The sequence below is a fragment of the Ochotona princeps genome, chromosome 3, assembly GCF_030435755.1.
Source record: "Ochotona princeps isolate mOchPri1 chromosome 3, mOchPri1.hap1, whole genome shotgun sequence".
In the NCBI taxonomy this organism is placed as follows: Eukaryota; Metazoa; Chordata; class Mammalia; order Lagomorpha; family Ochotonidae; genus Ochotona; species Ochotona princeps.
The window spans coordinates 53,544,160-53,563,271 of NC_080834.1; the positions used below are offsets into that span (position 1 = coordinate 53,544,160).

At 37.8% G+C, this 19,112-nt stretch overlaps 1 protein-coding gene across 1 annotated transcript in view; it reads right to left on the reverse strand.

Annotated features, from left to right (window-relative positions):
* The window catches only part of ROBO1 (roundabout guidance receptor 1), a 404,089-nt gene that overhangs the window by 55,305 nt on the left and 329,672 nt on the right, over positions 1-19,112 (reverse strand). The window contains exons 9-16 of the mRNA XM_058661768.1: positions 14,747-14,952; positions 13,180-13,261; positions 12,839-13,007; positions 12,587-12,753; positions 8,759-8,880; positions 7,913-8,144; positions 6,694-6,815; positions 2,910-3,081 (exon numbers count right to left, since the gene is read on the reverse strand). Coding sequence (XP_058517751.1) covers positions 2,910-3,081; positions 6,694-6,815; positions 7,913-8,144; positions 8,759-8,880; positions 12,587-12,753; positions 12,839-13,007; positions 13,180-13,261; positions 14,747-14,952 — 1,272 coding nt within the window. The remainder of the gene's footprint in view (positions 1-2,909; positions 3,082-6,693; positions 6,816-7,912; positions 8,145-8,758; positions 8,881-12,586; positions 12,754-12,838; positions 13,008-13,179; positions 13,262-14,746; positions 14,953-19,112) is intronic.

The window sequence follows — 19,112 nt, forward strand, 5'->3', positions numbered from 1 at the left end:
CTGTGCACAGACTGGACACTGAGGCACCGTGCTGTGTGCCTACAGAAGGCAGCACACAGAGCCCCCACAACACTGTCAGGGCAGGGCCGGAGTGCACAGAACTCCACAGAGGGGTCAAAAAAGACGCAATGCTGCTCATACAATCTGTTTCATTCCCTAAATTCCTACATGTATCTTTCTTCAGGGGAAAAAAATAGTGTAACACATTATATTGAAACATTTTCTAAAAACTCTTCTACAGATTATGTTTCCTTATTAAGTGATATTGTAGCTAGATGAGATTATAGCAAGAGGGGGGAAAAAGCAGCATCTAATGGCCAAGAAAACAGGCTTTAGTAAAACAACAGCCCTTTCAATATGAAATGGCTAAATTTGTTCTCGTGTGTGTGCGTGTGCGTGTGTGTGTGTGTGTGTGCATGTGGTGGTGGTAGGTGTGTGTGTGTGTCTGTGTGTGTGTGTGTGCATGTGGTGGTGGTAGGTGTGTGTGTGTGTGTGTGTGTGTGTGTGTGTGTTTGCTTTCTCTTGTTCAGAATCCTAGGTTTTACTCCATGGTGGATCAAGGCTGTAAAACCTATTTTCACAAGCAGTCACCTGTCCTCCGCTGCTTGTTGGCTTTTTGACTGTACGTTTTATTTTATATCCCAGCCCCTTTTATCCCTGGTTATCCTCAGAGCACTTCAACCTCTTCCAGTTCACCATTCTTTTTATTCCTCACACATCTTTGTATCTGCTAGGTTTATAGATTTCATGCCTATTTGTGCAAGGTTAAGTTGGGTAGCTTCAGATTTTATGGAAACAGCCAACAGAGGCTCCACGCAAGCCATCAGATGGGCTTAGCAGAACAAAGTGTAGTGTGACGAATGAATTAAAACAGCCACTCCATATCCCAGTCTTTGCCACCCCACAGATGAGGCTATGTTAAGATATAGAAAACGGAAACACATATTAAAGAAAGGGACTTTGATTCTTTAACCATATGATTTGAATCTTAAATAATTTTCACAACTCATCATCCAAAAATCAAGATCTATAGTGATTTGGTATTCAAACAGATAGCCACCACCAGTCTACAGGGCTATCACAGAAGAACTTGCAATTTCAGTGTTAATAAATTCACGCTGAAATTTCCCAAAGTTGGGCAATATTTAAATATTCATCATTGCCTTAATATAAACTGTCTCATCAATATCCTACATTGTATTGCAACAGATGCATTAAGCAATACTCTTTATAGTATCATTGCACTGCATGGAATTACCCATGCAACTATCATTATTCTAAAGGCCATAAAATGTGGAATATTGGGCTGGCCTTGTGGCATAGCATGTTAAGCTTCCACCTGTGATGGCATGTGGGCACCAGTTCATGTCCTTGCTGCTGCAGTTCCAATCCAGCTTCCTGCTTTGGCTTAGGAAGGCAGCAGAGAATGCCCCAAATATTTGGGGACCTGTCTTCCATATGGGAGGCCCAGATGAAACTCCCAGCAACTGACTTTAGTGTGGCCCTGTCCTGGCCATTGTAGCTACGTGGGAAAAGAACCAGTGGATGGAAGATTTCTTTTTCTTTCTCTCTCTTTGTCTAAATCTGCCTCTCAAATACAAAGAAATGAATCTCTTAAAAAAGAAAATTCAAAGATAAATCAAAAAATCAAATTGTAGTCCATGGTTGTGACGGAGAAAGCAAGTTCTTGGCTAAACCCTTGATGGGAAGGACTCTCCCCAGAGGAGTGACTGTGTGCTGTGGCATGGTGTCCCAATCAGCTGCCTGTCACCACTTCCGGTAGGAATACTGAGTATCACCTGTAGACCTGGACCCTTCACCCCCTCACACATGATGCACTTCCTTTCTCCGTACTAGTGCCTCAGCACAAACGTGTGGAGTCCCCACACATCATAGAGATCACGTCTCACCAGTTTGTGGACATAAATATTGAGACTCCCCCGAACCAACTGGATATGAAGTACATCCTGTTGTGTTAAAGCACAGAAAGTCTGCAGGCATGTGTGTGTCTTATAGTTACTAGCACTCTCATAATAATTCAATAGGTGCAGGTAAAATACAAACACTCACATATTTCATTTAGTCCCTCACACGGTTCCAATGCTTCTCATCCATATCACACCACCACAAAGCTGGCCACCTAACTCTCCAACTCTTTCATAGTTTAAATGTCCTTTGTTAATATCTGACCTTTCTGTCCTTACTTTTAAATTGAACTGCATTTTGTGTTTGTGCTTATAGTACTTATATTTTAGAACTTGCTAGTAATCACTTGGTAATTTATGTTTTATCTTCATGTCATATTGCCTAAAATGGATTGTGGTGACAAAGTCTCCTATATATCTGTTTTTAGCCATCTACATTTTTTGAGACATAAGTCATATTTGATTTGCCTAGTAATTAGCATATTGGAATATGTCGATGCTCTTTTACATCTTGTTTCATCTTTTGTTACAAAAAGCTGGTACAATTTTAAAGACACTAATGTGAATATGAATTGTATATAGCCAAGAATTTTTAATATCTATTAAACATTTTGTACCAAATATCTTTTTTTTTTTTCAAATCAAAACAACTGTGTGTTTCAAGAAGGGAAAAATAGACCTTTTATTGTTCCATTGTGTATCCTTGGTGCTCAAATAATACTATGGGATAGAGGGGAAAATGTAGGAGAGACATTTCCTTTAAATATCATCTAAAATGTGTAGTTGATTTAGTTATGCGCATTTGCCTCTATGTCTGCACACACATTTTCTTTTTTTTTTTTTTTTTACTAAAGGAGAACACAGTTTTTGTAGCTACAAAGCCCATGTTCTTCTGACTTGTAATAATGGCTTGGTCACAAGCAAAACAAGCAAAGCGGGACAAGGAACTCAGACACACGGAACCACATCTGTGGCAACACTCACCCAATTGGATGAATTGGGGCTCGCTCTTCACCCCAGGCCCAGCTCCGGTGCTGGCGGCCACTTCCACGCTGTATCGGATCCCAGGTACCAGAGAGGGAATGACCACAGAAAAAGTGGAACCATCTACTGTCTTGTTTATATGATACCGAGTTTCATTGCCGAGGCACCAAACCTGTAAGCATGAATGCCAATCTGGTGACTGATGCAAATTGATACAAAGATCAACAGAGATCACACTTTCCAATCTACCCAGAGGTAAGACGAATCAGGAATGCAATATTTTCAAAAGTCACGCTCCCCAAGATTTAGTTCTGGAAAGATTCTTCCAGTCAAACTTGTTAGTAGTAGCTTCAACACCCCTTTATTCTTTCCTACCCGCTTTCAGTGGAATCTAACAGGTGTGCCTAGAAACTTTTAAAGATACTAACTCCTATCAGATTACATCATTATGTCCTATATCAGCCCGCATCTCAAGGCTTTTGTTCTTTTCCTTTGCAAGAAATTCATTGCAAGAAAAAAGTAAACAAATCAACAACAGAACAAGACATTGTGAGCTTTCTAGGCATGAGGCCATATGACAAAGTAACAAAAAATGAAAGAGGAAACTGAGTGAGATATTTGGTTGCTCTCGGGGCTAAAACTTCCTAGCACCCTCATTGCCACAGTCACATCAAACCCAAGAGCAACTCCCGTGAAAAGGAGGAAGAACTTCTGAATAAACCAAAGTAAAATGTGATGATCAAAAAAAAGCACTCAGTGTTGGCATCAACGTTCCTTGTGGGTGCTGGTTTGAATCCTGGCTGCTCCACTTTCCAGCCAGCTCTCAGCTAATGTCCTTGGAAAAACAGCAGAAGAAAACTCAAGTGATTGGCACCCTCCCCCCATCTGGGAGACGCAGGTGGATTTGCAGGCTCCTGCCTTCCATCCGGCCACACCAGCACATCTGTGTGGACATCTGGGGAAACGAGCCAGCAGTGGTGGGTTCTTTGTCTTCCTATCTCTTAAACTTTCCCCTGTAAGTAACTAAACATATCTTTAAACAGTAAGGACCTCATGCCATTCCAAGTAGCCTGCGGAACAAAGAGCAATTAACAATGACAGATATTGGCACTGTGTTCTTACAGAAGGGCACTTCAAATAAGTCATAGAAAATGAAATTAAAGGAATGTTTATTTTGATGCAAAAGAGTTGAAATTCACACACAGATCAGAAACTTTCATCAAATTCAAAGAAAGTTCATATTTTGAAAAACCTATGCATGGAGTTAAAAAGTTGGCATTAAGATAAATCTTTTAATTGCATTTTCCACAAGTATCCATAGTTTTAAACAGTTTTCCTCAAGATAGATGAGATCATAAAGAAACACAATACATATTTGATTTGAAAAACAAAATAGACCATTTCTGTGATTAGAAACAAGTTACTGCAGATCTCATTTGTGATAGAAAAATTGGGGAAATTAAAGCTTTTGAATAACACTGTAATCCTTATTTTAACTTTCACTAAAAGGCTAGTAATAGAGTGATTTTCTGCAATTATCAGAACAAAGCCTGGATCAATTCCCACAGGGTAAGGTGCTAAGCCAGACAGCAGTAAAACACTTGTGGCCTTCATATTTCCCTAAAGCCTTATGAAGGATTCGCTTCAAGCAGTCCTCTGTCCTAACTCTAATTGGTGAGGCTATTTACAATAAATCTTAGCATCCCTGGACCTTGTATCAATTGGACAAAAACCTTTTTTTTTTGCTTTGGATGTTTATGCTATTTTAGTATAGTTTAAATGCATACCAGCAGTGAATGGTCAAATGCTATACCAGGATCTGACCATTTGGAAATAAAGACTCCTTTGTGAATTTTTTCCCCAATTACATTATACAGCTGAACCAAAGCCACAAACTGATTTTGTACCAGTCAATCAGGTTCTGAAAGGCATTTTATTATTTTAAATTGACCATGAAGTTAAGTGAAATCTACCCCCTCGCATTTCTTCAGGAGAGAAATGAGTTTTGACTGTTAGGGGAAAATGCCTGCATTACACAATTTTGCTTGAGAGCTGAGCCATCACTTCATTGAAAACCCTTAAGAATCTTCTAGAATAGTCTATTTTCCTGGAATGGGACACAGCATCTTGACACTTTCCAGGACAGATAAAACCTTGAAGCTTGTGAGAAAGCACTTAAAATGTGTGGATTCTTTCACCTATAATGATTCCGTTATACTATAAAACCCTGGCCAGAACACTTTACAACAGCCAAAGTGTATTTATGGCAGTATTTGAAATACTTTTACAAAGATGTAGCCTAGTTAACACATACAAGTTTCATGATGAGGTTTTCAATATTTTACTGAATCATTTCAGAATCGAATGCCATAGCTAAATTAAGTTCAATCTATCTAGTTCTTTTACAAACTAATCTGCTACTTTAAAAAAAAAAGCCTATCCTCTCTAACCAAGGATGCATATTAGAACCACCTGACAGATTTCACAGTTTGTCATGGGAAGGCTGCCACTGGATTAGCTCATCAATATCTGGCTAGATGATGGAGATTTGGACAATAACGCCACACACAGTTTTGAAGCCTGAAACCCAGAGTGGCAGACCTTCTTTGGAAAGGAGGAAAATGTCACCTTTTCAAACAACAGTTTCATATCAAAGGTACATTTTAAAATATTCACACATGAGAGTATTTCATAAAGTTTATGAAAGATGCATAATTGTTTCGTCACATGCGGTTTTCTAGAATCTTCCTAGCTATGCTGTAAGGGATCATCTAATCAGAATGTAATTTCGCTAGTACCTGGAAAACGGACAGGCGTCATAGAAATGTGAATCAGTGTGTCAAGAAGGTCACGGTTTGCAGTCGAAATTCTAGTATATAGTGTGTTTGTGTAAGTGCTAAAATACACACAAGGTCTATTTTTCTAAAGTTCTCCTGATTAATATATCATAATTTATTTGGATGATCTTATAACGTAGATTGATTACAAACATAAGGTAAACACAATCCTCTAGGTACACAGAACATCTCTAATTTAGTTTTTCATCTACCTTGGGAAGCCTGAGAAGAGTCTGATTAAAATGTCTGTGGGTCTGTTTTAATAAAAGAGTCCATAATGTTGTCTAATTTTGGTGAATACTCTGCGTTCAACTGAGGGTAAAATACATTTTACTGTTTGGTGGAGTGTCATATAAATGTCAATTAATTTTATTAAATACATTATTCACATCACTGATAAACATCATTGTTCAGAATCATTGTGCCTAAATCAGCTGACATGACATCACATGTATGTAACACTCATACAAACCTACAGATATTTTAAATACATTTTTTGGAGATACATTGTGTCTAGAGACCAAAACCAAGATTGACAGAAAAAGTTTGCCAACGTCTCCCTAAGGTTATAAAGTTATAAATATGGGAAAAAATTACAGGATGTGGCCAATAGTCAAACTCATCTGGTAATCTACTCCTATGTAACTTTTCAAGTTACTTTCCAGGAACAAACACTTTTATTAGCACTGCAATTAGTTGTTTACATTTTGTGAGGAATTAGGTTCAACTTTTTAAATTCTTTTTCCCAAAAGACTTTTCTAGCCCTCCGCTACCACAAAAATTTACTGCACCTTTACCGAATGAACAAGAAAGATTTTGAAAATATAATTTTACAAGAGACTGTTTTTACCAGCAGATGGCGCCAAATACACATAAACAATGTAACCAGCTTTGTTTTCCTTGAAGCGTAAGGGGTGTCTGTGAATAGAATAACTTTGGCAGGTTACCTTGTATTCTTGGACCATTCCGTTCTGTGTGTCTTCTGGAGGGGGCTGCCAACTAACAAGAATTGCAGTTCCGTTCCCATCGTTCTTTGATATGGTTACGCTTTGTGGCGGGGCACTGGGTGCTGGTAAAGTATTTAAAAACATTGCAGTGTTTTAGAGAATGTGGAACGCACAAAGTACTGAATTTCTAATAAGAACCAATACTAATACACACATTTGCCTTAAAGATATATCATATGCAAGTTTGCGAAATCCCAAATTACTAACATATTCTGTCAATAGAGTTAGCCTGTGTTTCTCATGAATTTTCCATAGCTGAAGTCACATGGTTTATGTCCAGAAAACACCCCAGTACAACTCCTGTCTCTCCTACCCAGTAACTCTAAACTCATGTTTCCCCTAAAAATGTTCAAAAGGGTGAAAATAAAAACATATCATTTACAATACTGTCATTTGTATGAGATATGTTTAGTCTGTTTTTTTCTGACCAGAACCACTTGGGTATTCATAAAATTATTATATATTATTCAAAATGATCAGCTTAAAAAGCAGCCTGCTATAGAGTTGTTGAATTTTAAGTTCTCCCAATGGTTGCCCTGGCAGGACCAGAGCAAATAATTTCATAGACCTTACATGGTCCATGAGCCAGATATTCCCACCCCTGTTTTCTGTAGTTAGTAACAAAGACACAATAGGGAAAAATTGGATTGTTCCTTACAGGTGAATGTAAATACTACTTCTAATTTTCAGTTACATAAGGTGGCTCACCATTCTGGTTTGCCTACAATTCTGGGCTTCCCAAAACATGAGTTCTACAAAGAAAATGCTCAGGCAGTGAAAAGTGATCAAATCAAGACCCTACTCACTTTAGCTGCAGATTATTAATCAAACTAACCTTGGCTAAACAAATGGCAAGACAATCCAGTTAGTAAGAATACCATTTTAAAAATGTGAATTGCCATTACACATAATTAAGTATACCCTGTCATCTTCTATTAAGTAGTACAAAGTTCAGATTTACACATTTTTATGTAGTCTGACGCAGAAGCCAGCTAGACATCATAGAAGTTTGGTTTTGATAGTTGTTCTAATGAAACCATGTTCAATACCAGTATAGAAAGTAATGCCACGATTCACATTTCAACACTGTCAAGCAAGTTAGCCAACACCTAACAAATACACCACCCTACACAGAAATCACACAGTGCACCAAACTTACCTTCTTCCAGGGTTTTGGCAAACTTGATTTCACTATCTGCCCCCTGAAATTCATTAAAAAAGGGGCGCACTTTAATTTCGTAGTTGACACCCTTTTTGAGGTCAGGGATAATGACACTGTTTTTGGCTGGCGTCCTCACTTCAAACACTGACCACTCAGTGTCTCCGTGGCCGGCTGCTGAAGGCCGGTAGAGGACGTTATAGCCCTGGATGTACTGCGACTGCTGGTCCACCTATTAAAATCACAGATGGAAATAGAGTCAGAGCTTTTTTGTTGGCTCACGGAAACACTAGGAGAACTAAATCTGACAAAATGCAAACTGGAAATTGTGTCTTGACTTGCTTTTCAAGATTATAAAGCAGAATACGAAAAATGCCCTCTATTACGTGTGAGTTGATTCGTTTCTGTACGTCACATAAAAATTTGTAGCTTCCTGGCAACTCTAGGACATTCTGTCATCATGTTCACCAGGATCAAGGGAGTGAGGAAACAAAATGTGTTTTACTATTTTCTGATTTGAGAAGCCTACTTAATGTTACTTGGAGATAGTTCTAATTAAAAGAGGTCATGTAACAATGGCAGCATCATCAAGTATTCACACATGATGCTGTGCGTTTCCCTCTGCAGCTCGGAACATTCGCCGTGGTAGCGTAAGACAAAACGAAGGTCAGGCACAAAGATCAAACATTTAGTTAAAGCCAGACAGGAGCTACTATCATCAACACTGTTACACTACGTTACTGGCCCCGTTGTTAAAGTAGGTAACAGTTTAATGTTACGCACAATTATCTCACAGAGGTCAACTGTTGATTCATAACAAGAACGTACGTTGTAGCAACAACTCACCGTCCAGTGCACTTCGATGGAGGATGAAGAAAGGATGGTAGGGTTGTGGAGGTGCAGGACAACATTCCCCAGTTCTCTCTGCACTTGCTTGTGGTCCACCCCCTGACTTGTCGGAGGAACATCTGCAACAATCCAAGAAGACTGCGTCAGGCCCTAGGGAGTGTTACAGAACGGGACGAGAGCCTGGGGATTCTGCCTTCCACTGAAGGCAACTCCCAGGGAACAATCACAGAGGCCAGCAAGTCGGCCTGTCAGTTCAGAATAAATCAGAACCTGCTTCAACTTTGCATTAGGATCCAGGGAATAGGAGGACACAGAAGTAGGGGGATTGGAGGGAGAAAGCAGCCCAGGGCCTGAGGAAAGCCCAAAAGGGCAGGTGGCAACACTAACGATGCCAACCAGCAGCTTCAGTGGATCTTGCTGGCAGGTGATGATCATTGCTTGCTGAGAATGGAGCAGTGACCACAATCCGCTCTACATCAGCCATAACCTTTTGTAACAATCCCAACTATGCAAGACAGAAACAGTCAGAAATCATATGGGTAAGGAAAGCACAGGAACTGATGAGTGAAAAGCAACCACACAAAGAAGTTGGGAGGCATGCATTGAACTTCCTCAGTGAACTATAGGTTCAGTCAGTGGCTACCATGGAAGCCAAAGCAGTTCCCAGTAAAGTACAATGCAGCAAGTCAGACACGATCTGTGAGCAAAGACCATTTCCCATCTGTTAACTGGTGAAGGCTCAGGTTACTGTCCTGAGGGGGAGAAGGTTTACTATGGAGAACACCAAAATTTGACCAAGACCAAAAATGTAGTAAGTATTAAACTATCACAAGTTTTGAATTTCTATTATATAATGTCTTTCCTAATATGCAAAATTAGTCTCTCAGGAAATTGTAGCTATTGCTGCATTCAACTGCCACTCAGAGTCTGAACTCCCTATTCATACGATTCAGGTGTCACTCGTTATTAACATTAAATGATGTGCTCTTATGTATACCATATATTCTGTTATCTTCTGTGTATACACAGGGTTTAAACAGCAGGGGAAGATGACTTGATCCAAATGTCGGGTAAAACTGCATTTGTTCTTTTGAAACTGCATTACGCTGGATGGTTCAAATGAGCGTTTTCATCAATCTGAAACTGAACCCTCCCACCCAAACCCTGCCACACACTCACACATACTTGCTTTAAGTCTGATGTACTTATCCTATCTATTTATAAGTAACTATTAAAATCTAAATTCAAGCACCAAACTTTTGACTTTGTTCCATTACTTTTAATTGTGAGAGCTGGTTCATCACTGTAATATCTCCAGATACATTTAATTATAACTGCCACATTTGCCAACTCTCTCAGTTTTGTGATATGTGCAAATTTTAAGAACTTTATTTTTAATCCAGACACTATGCAAAATATCAAGGTTTAATAGTGAGCCTTTTGATATAAAATTGAAAAAAGCATTGCAATCTTTTGTGTTTATATGTTCATTACTTAATTAATTGATGAACAATCCTGAGGAAAGTGTGTATCTAGTCTCCTTTGGTAAGTCCTGAAACTGAGGCCACTAAGTTATTCAAGGTCACATGCAGGGAGATCGAGAGCTGAGATAAAATATCCTTTGATTTCAAAACTGCTCATTTCCCTACATTTCTGTGTCCCGGTTGACATGGATTCATGCCATTCTTCATCTACAAAGGAAAGCTGACTACAGTCTTATAAAGCTGCAAATTCATCTTTATTTACAATGTGAGGGTGCATAAGAGAACCTCTTAAAAAGTTCATGGAATGGGAGGATTGATATTATTTGCTTCAGTGCAAACATTTTTTGACAATTCAGAAATTTTTTTCATAGTATTTATATTTCCATACACTTTTTAAAGATCACTGATAGATTTCAAAATCATTCATGTGAGTTTATGACAGAATACCACTCTCAGAGTCCACTGGATAGAGTCCCCTGTCCTGGGAACAGAAGGTTAAATTCAGTTTACAGCTGTCACTCTGTCTGCATTCTAAACCACTGCATAGCTAATGCTGAGAGCCTCGAGCTGCCCTAAGGCAGGCTCCTGGTCTATGAAAACCGATGCTGAGGTGACTCATCACAGCAAATACAGGCATCTGGGTGTGCTGAATTCACACGGCAAGAGACAAATATGGGCATGTTCTACAAGTCATTTGCTTTCTCTGTGAATTCTGAAACAAAGAATTCTTCAGAAAACATTGTTCATCTGCGCACAAGAAAGACAAAAAAACATGTAACCCAACTGGCAAGTTCACTTCCAGACCAGAAGAAAACTAGTCGAAGACTTCCTATGTGTGTTCCACTTGTTTCTATCTTTATAATAATTTACTGCATTGCCTTTGAGGATATCCGCTCAAGTGACAGAGAGTCCCTCTCTATGTAAGCAAAATGTTTTAAATGTTAGTCTCTAGACTGTGGAATTAACTTTCCTTACAGATGTAAGAAGGGGCACACTTTAATACAATGGCATTAAGTTTAAAAATAAGCTACAAGTTCATGGAAAAGTTCAATAAAAAGATAAGCACATTTAGTACTAAATATGCTTTGAAATCAAGGAATACTTATTCATAATATGCATTTTTCAAGATTTTGGGAAGAACCCTCGTATGTATGAATGTCTAACTTCGGCAAAACAAAATTATCTTAATTTCATCCTCTATGAGCTTTCTGGAGTGCCTGAGCATTTAAATTTTACTCAAATCAGACCATTAAATAGTAAGATGAGTGAGAAAGTGCATAGGGGTTAATATTCTTCCTGGTAAAAAAGTAAAATAATTTCTACACGCAAAATATTTTTTTACAACTGTATAAGCAATGTGGTTCAATAGAACATTCCCAATTCCAAATGTCTCAGAAGTGACATTAAACATGCCTGCTTTTCCCTTTATTTACTTATTTAACCCAGTTTCCACAAAAATAAAAGTATTTTTCATTTAAAAAATATTCATATCTCATGTTCACGTAACTGACAATGAAAGACCAGGTAAACAGCATAACGACTTCTCATTTTTTTAGAGGAGATTGACAGCTCAGAGACATCAAGACTAAGTTTTCAAATAGCTCTTATATTTGTGAGATTCTAAAGATATGATCTGTAATTCTGAAAATTCACGCAAAAGGATATCAGTACTTAATTTTCAACATAAGATGATGATTCTTTACACACATGGAATTATATTTAAAAATCAATGCATTGAATAGAATATAAAATTTTCACAGAACATCTTTTGTTTCAGTAGAATTCTTGACTTTAAGAGAAGCAGTTTTCTGATATCATATGCTTAGTCTAGAATACAGTGAAGCTGACATTGTGTTTTAAAAACTAATGGAGCTGGGCCCGGCGGCGTGGCCTAGCGGCTAAAGTCCTCGCCTTGAACGCCCCGGGATCCCATATGGGCGCCGGTTCTAATCCCAGCAGCTCCACTTCGCGTCCAGCTCCCTGCTTGTGGCCTGGGAAAAGCAGTCGAGGATGGCCCGATGCATTGGGACACTGCACCCACGTGGGAGACCCGGAAGAGGTTCCAGGTTCCCGGCTTCGGATCGGCCGCATTGGCCCGTTGCGGCTCACTTGGGGAGTGAATCATCGGATGGAAGATCTTCCTCTCTGTCTCTCCTCTGTGTATATCTGGCTGTAATAAAATGAATAAATCTTTAAAAAAAATAAAAAAATAAAAACTAATGGAGCTAACTGACAACAAAATATAAATAACAGTCCTCGTAAGCAGTATTCCTGATGTGTCTGTAGAGTTACAGCATAGAAGGACAAGCAGATGCCGACAGTTAGAGAAACCCACATTTACCTTGTGTTTTCACTGGATCCGATATTTGGCTTGGGTCACTAATTCCATATGCATTAGCTGCCCTCACAAGGAAAAGGTAAATTGCGTTAGGCTTGAGTCCTTTAATGGCAAATGTTTCTGTCTTCACGTTCTCTGCCACAGTCTGCCAGCTGCTACCAGATGCATGGCTAGGGACAGATACACGAGTTAGAAGGTGTATATCCAACAGTAAATCCAAAAGCGAATAACTAGAATATCTTGTCTTCAATCTACCTGAAGGCTTCTATAATATAAGATGTAGGAGTTGCTCCTGAATTCAAATTTGGTTGCCACAATAATGTTACTGTATTTCTGCTGACATCCGTGACTTCAGGCTTTGATGGGGCACTAGGGATTAAATTGGGGTCAGTGGGTCTTGGAGGTTGAACTGGAACTCCAAATTCTAACAGAAAAAAAGACAAAAGAAAGATGTTTACCTATCTAGAGATAAACATTTAAGTGTAGATAACATAACCATACATCTACTAATGGACGAAGAAATCCAATTCATCCACTTGCCAGAAAGTAAACAGCTGTATCTCAAGCTTTATTTTAAGACAAAGATGCTGATTTACCTTGGACTTCAATGTAAGCACTCCATGTCGCTTCACCACTGGGGGTTGATGCGGTGCAGGTGTAGCGACCAGTGTCACCCAGCTGAGAAGGCAGACAGAAAATAAATATTTGGAACAATCAAGAGCTCATTGGACTGGAAAAGCAATTACAGGTTTGTATATGTTCTATGAATATGGATAGATGCATTAAAATTCACAAGCAGAAATGTCCTCTTAATTGAATATAATGCCACTGAGTGTCAAGGAAAACAGCATATGAAGAAAGGAAAAAAAGAGACTTCATAAAGTTATTCCAGTTGTATAATGAAATTATAATATGTAACTGCACTAACATTATTTTCAGCATCAGGGAGAACATATAATTAGTAAGTTATCTAAATATAAAGAATTTATCTTTATTGCTAAATTATTATATATATTATATTATTATTATTATTATATTTTCACATTCACCAAGACAAAAGCAAGGCTGCTAAAGCTTAGCCAGTGAATTTTCTTGCTGTGTAATATTTTATAAGCAGTACAAAACGGATATATGAAATAAGCAGATATTTATACAAAAACAAGATGGGGGAAAAGAAATTTTACCTTGCTGTATTTATTCTCTCCCTTTGATTTTTGGAAGCCCGCAACTTAAGGCAATTCACGAAGTATAAAGCCAAACGAAAGCTGGAAAGAATTCTCTTCCTTTTAACTCCCAGAAAACAAACAGAGAACCCATCGACCTGTGCCTAACCTAATAACTCTAGCTTCCGGCGGCAATTGACAAAGAATGCTGTCATCTCACACTGACAATTACAACGTCACAACACGGATCCCAAAAAAAGGAACACAAACTAACTTTGGTGGAACACAACGTGAACTGTGATGCTCTTCACAAACTCCAAAAAAGCTCCTCACAATTGGAAATTCAGCAATCAAAATTTATGTTTGTTGCTGTCAAGACTATTCTTTCAGAGGTCTGAAGAGCTTGTCTGATCTTGACCCGAGGAAGAAAAAGAAAAATCAAAACAAAACATATACAGTTCTGAAAGAACCGGTATGGGACATAATATATCCAGGGAAGTAAATCCTTAAGTTGTCCCTACACACCTATGGACTTTTCACCATTTAACATTCTGACTTGCAATGTACAGCCAGTGTGTACTTTGCTTTGTAGCTTTTGCTTGAATGTGCAGTATTCTGTAATTGCAAATGCCTGGATAAATAGAATAGTCAATTACATGACACAAAAAATAAGTATTGGAATGTATCTTGTAAATGCCTTATACAATGACTGTATCAGTTACATGGTGGATATTTTTTTTTGCCCTCCAACAAATCCCCATTTGCTTTCCTCTACATCTGAGATGTCTTTTTTCCCCTCCTGCATATAGCCTTCTACTGCTTGGTAGAGGCAAAATTATGTATGTCTCAAACATATACAGTAGAATATCCGAAAAAAATAAATCATCAAATTAAAAACACACTAATACTTTCATTTAGCATTTCATCAATGATAAGTGTGAAGGTTTTGACAGTATTCCCTGGAAGCAAATTAGAAAAAAGAGGTGTCATTTCAAGTTACCTTTGCATATCGGATCTGTAGCACGCCGGTCTCCAGCTGCTTGATTCGAGAATCTTGGGTGGAAACAAGGACTCCATCCTTCCTCCACAGAATTGTTGGGACTGGACTGCCTGTGGCCACACAGCTGAGCACTAAGGTCCCATCCACGGCCACCGTCTGATTCACAGGACCTTGGCGAATGACTGGGGGAGGCCGGTCTGCAATCACTGCCAGGAGAAATAACAGGAAATGGATTTCTGCAACTGGAAGCAATTTTCTCATCATCCAAGCAGCAGCATTCGCTCTAGGCTTTAAAACAAACTAAAGATAATTAAACAAGTAATTAAAGTAGGAGACATGCATTATTCAGGATGCATTTATATGATGCACTGCTTTAGAATATTGAAATGAGATATAATGAATGCTTTTCAAATGACCAATCACTGAGCTTACTGCATTGTCAAATAATCTGTTTCACTTACAAGTTCAGAAACTAAGTAAGGATTGTACAGAAACAGATGTATAGTAGTGACAATGAAATGCTATACTTTCTCAGCTTTAAAATATGGGGGGAAATCCTGGAAAAAAAAAGCCCACATTTATTTTAAAGAAACACAAGACAAACCATAATAAATGAACTAAACTCAAACTGACACTCTTAACTTTTGTTTCCAACACAAACTAAGGAATTGATGTTACCGTATAGGACATTGAACTAATTTAGATTTAGATTTTCATTTATGCATCAATATAATGGTATTCTTTGTGTCTCTTTATCCTTAAATTCTTGTTATTTCAATATAACTGGATGAAGACTATCAAACTATGACAAAGTCAAAGAAACTGGACACTGCACAAATATGCTGTGGTCAGACTGAGGTAAGCAGAGAAATCAACATGTTGCCTAATTAAGTAATTACATATTAGAACCAACAGGAGTGCAAAAGCACTTCTGCTGCTTCTGATACCACAAATAATACTTCTAATGTATCATGAAAATAATGATGAAAAGGTTTTACTATACAAAAGTAAAATCTTGATTTTATTGTAAAAGCTATAGAATCTAAAAACTTTAGCTGCAGTAAAATCATCAGTTTATGGGAAAACATGTAGAATGACTGTAGTAGTAGAACAAAACTAAGTTAAAGAGATGCTCCCACCTTAGGAAATCTTATAAAATTACATAGAATTTCAAAACATTCTAGCTATTAATTTTACAATTTTGAAAGCTACTTAAGTTTTTTTTAAAAAATACATAAATGCAAAAAAAAAAAAAGATTCTAAAAAGTTGTCTAACGAAGGGAAACTGTTTGCCAGAAGTGACTAAATTTTGGATGCAATAATTTCCAAAGTCTGATTATCATGTTTGAAGTTTCACACGTCAAAGATTTTCACAACCTGAAGTCATTTTGTTGAATTTGCCCTTCACTGATTATGTGGTAACTATTAGTTTTAGGAGTTGAAATTAAAAACACAAATAGAAAATTGCGTGAAATCAATAACTGCGAATTTTCCCTCTACTCTTCCTTGTGTGTTCCATGGAGACTACTGGGAAATTGACTGATTCCAATGGCCATTGTTAGAAGGCAGGAGTTGGAATCCTGTAGAGAATGTAGGTCATTATTTCCTTTGCTTAGAAGTTCAAAAATTTTTTTCTACATTATCTGTTGACTACAGTAAAACATAACTAGAGATCCCTAAAAGAATGATAAAGAGAATGAAAGTATTTTATTGCACTGTGGTTTTTACAAGAGTGCTTATATTTCCTTGATTAAAGGCCTAAGGAATTGGTGTTTTTGAGAAGAATCAGATTAGAAACAGCACGCTTTTCCGTAACTGAAGTTAATCAGGTCCAGAAAAGGTGTGGCCTAAATTTGATTGTCTTGTTAGACTGGAAATAATCCAATATCTGTACACATATCCTTTAGACTGGAAATAATCCAGTATCTGTAAACATATCCTGTATTTTTGTCGTTGTAGAATACATCACTTATTTAACATCACCCACACCTTCCCAAATCATCCCAGCCCTGTGCAGTGATGCCATTTCTCTATCATGTATTTCTCCAAGATTTACACTGAGTGATTAAAAAAAGTAAAAGCAAAGCAAACAGCTATCGACTGCATGTCTTGGGGAAACTTTCTCAGCCTCTCTAAGCCTTCCATTTTATATGTAAAATGAGCATACTTATACTTATTCTAACAAGCAGATGGATGGCTATAAAAGGATAAGAAAGTGTTTGGCTCAATGCAGGTTAAACCCATCTGTACGTACCGATATTAGCCTCTTGTCCTTTTGTGTACAAAAAAAAATGTGTGGAGCAAAACTAAGATATTTAAAAGTGCATTAAAGCAGTTTCATGGCTTTAGGCACAAAAAAAGCAATCTTTTGTTGTCATCATGGATTAGAGAAAAAGACTAATGAAATATTCAATTACACATACTGTGGAATGTAATGAATTTATGAGCCAAATCTACATTTCTAATTTATAAAGCAAACCTTAAATTACAGCCTAATATCTTACACTAGAACTTTAGGAATGAATTATCTGGCACTAAAATACAAAAATGCAAGAAAATGAGTTACTTAAAAAAATCAGTGCCTGGTGATGGAGGACAAAGTGTCACCCAGTAAGGTTGTCCTTTGTTGCATCCAGAGCAGCCTCTGGTCGCCACACACATGGCCACGGACCACTACAGTGTGGCTTCTAGCTTGCAGCTTAGTTCTGCTTCCAAACAATGGTATGATTTGGGGTATTTCCTGCTACAATTTCACCATTCTTTGCTAACGCCATTGGTAAAATGAAGTTTCTAATTTAAAATTATCCTACAAAGTTCTTAGCATAGTCCCTGGAAATAAGAAAAGATGATTAAGTTGCCTGTCAATAAAAGGCATAACAGGGACTAACACTGTGGCACAGTAGGGTAAGCCTCACTTGTGACTCTAGCATCTCACAGGGGTATTGGTTCTTGTTCAGCTGTTTCACCTGCTATTTCCTTCCCTGCTTATTGCCTGGAAAAGCAGTGGAGGATGGCTCAATTCCTAGGACCTTGCACCCACATGGTAAACCCAGAAGAAGCTATAGGCTCCTGGCTTCAGACTGTCTCAGCTCCGGACACTGTGACTTCTAATAAAGTTGTTTTCAAAGAACTAAGTATAAGAACAGAAGTCAGCATTGTGGCACAGCAAGTCAAACCATCTACTGCGAAGCCAGCATTCTATATGGGCGCCAGCTTGTGTCCTAGATGTTTCACTTTATAAAATGTTCTGCAACATCATATCTTGAGAATCTAAGAGTCAGGCTGTAAAACTTTATTTTCCCATATCAGGAATAATCGGATCTAAAGTTTGACAAATTCAAATGATTTGTTCAAATTAAGTGGAAACAGGTAAATCTTTCCTAAGTAAGAAATAATACTCTTTGCATTCTATAGTTGTTGCTTTTGAGAGATAGATATGAGAGAGTTTCAATTTCATATATCATTTAACAATCACTAACTTTATTCTTAAATTCCTGTAAAAGAGAAAATGATAACAATTAAACACCTAACATGAACTGGCAGGCTCCTGAGTCCAATGCTGCTTGGATAAGCCACATCATTTCAAAGAGAGTGTGTACTCTGTGCCACATATTTGATTATGCCACTGCCTCTGTTCTATTTGCAAATAATAAAGGTCACAATGCTAGAGTCCAGTACCCTGCAGAATGATGTACTCAGCTTACCGGTCATCCTCCTGACATTGTCAGCAACCACAATAATTGCAGCTTTACCTATAAAAGCTGACTCCATAGTAGTTACCTATTTGTTTACCATCAGTGGGCTACAAAGGGGAAGAAAATGGTGCCAATCTAGCAAGGCAAAACCCACCTTAGTTCCCCACAGAGATGATCAGGGAAGACATGTACTGTGGTAAGTGGTACGGCTTTGCTACTTTGGGCAAATTGCAAATGCATTTAGCTTTGCTTCTTTTAGTTTAGTAAAAGTTTTATTGAATGACATAGACTCACATACATACATAAAAGCAGTTCATGACAATTTCAAACCAGTTGGCACATGCAAAGAACAATGTCAATAAGACATGCATGAGCACCCGTGTTAACAAAGTCTCAACTACCAATGTATGCACTGCTATAGTTTTCACTTTTTCTTCATATTAGTTACATTAATCATGGCTAAATTGACTACATGTTTTTACATCCATGATTTAATGACTTTAATGTACATAAGATGTATAGGAATATTTTAGGTGACTCAAAATATTGGAGCCAGTGCATTTATAATACATGTTACAGGGTAAAGAGTTTTTGTTTTGAATTTATTTTTATTAATATAAAGAGGACACATTTAGAGTTTTATTGAACATTTTTGAAGTAACAATGTAGAG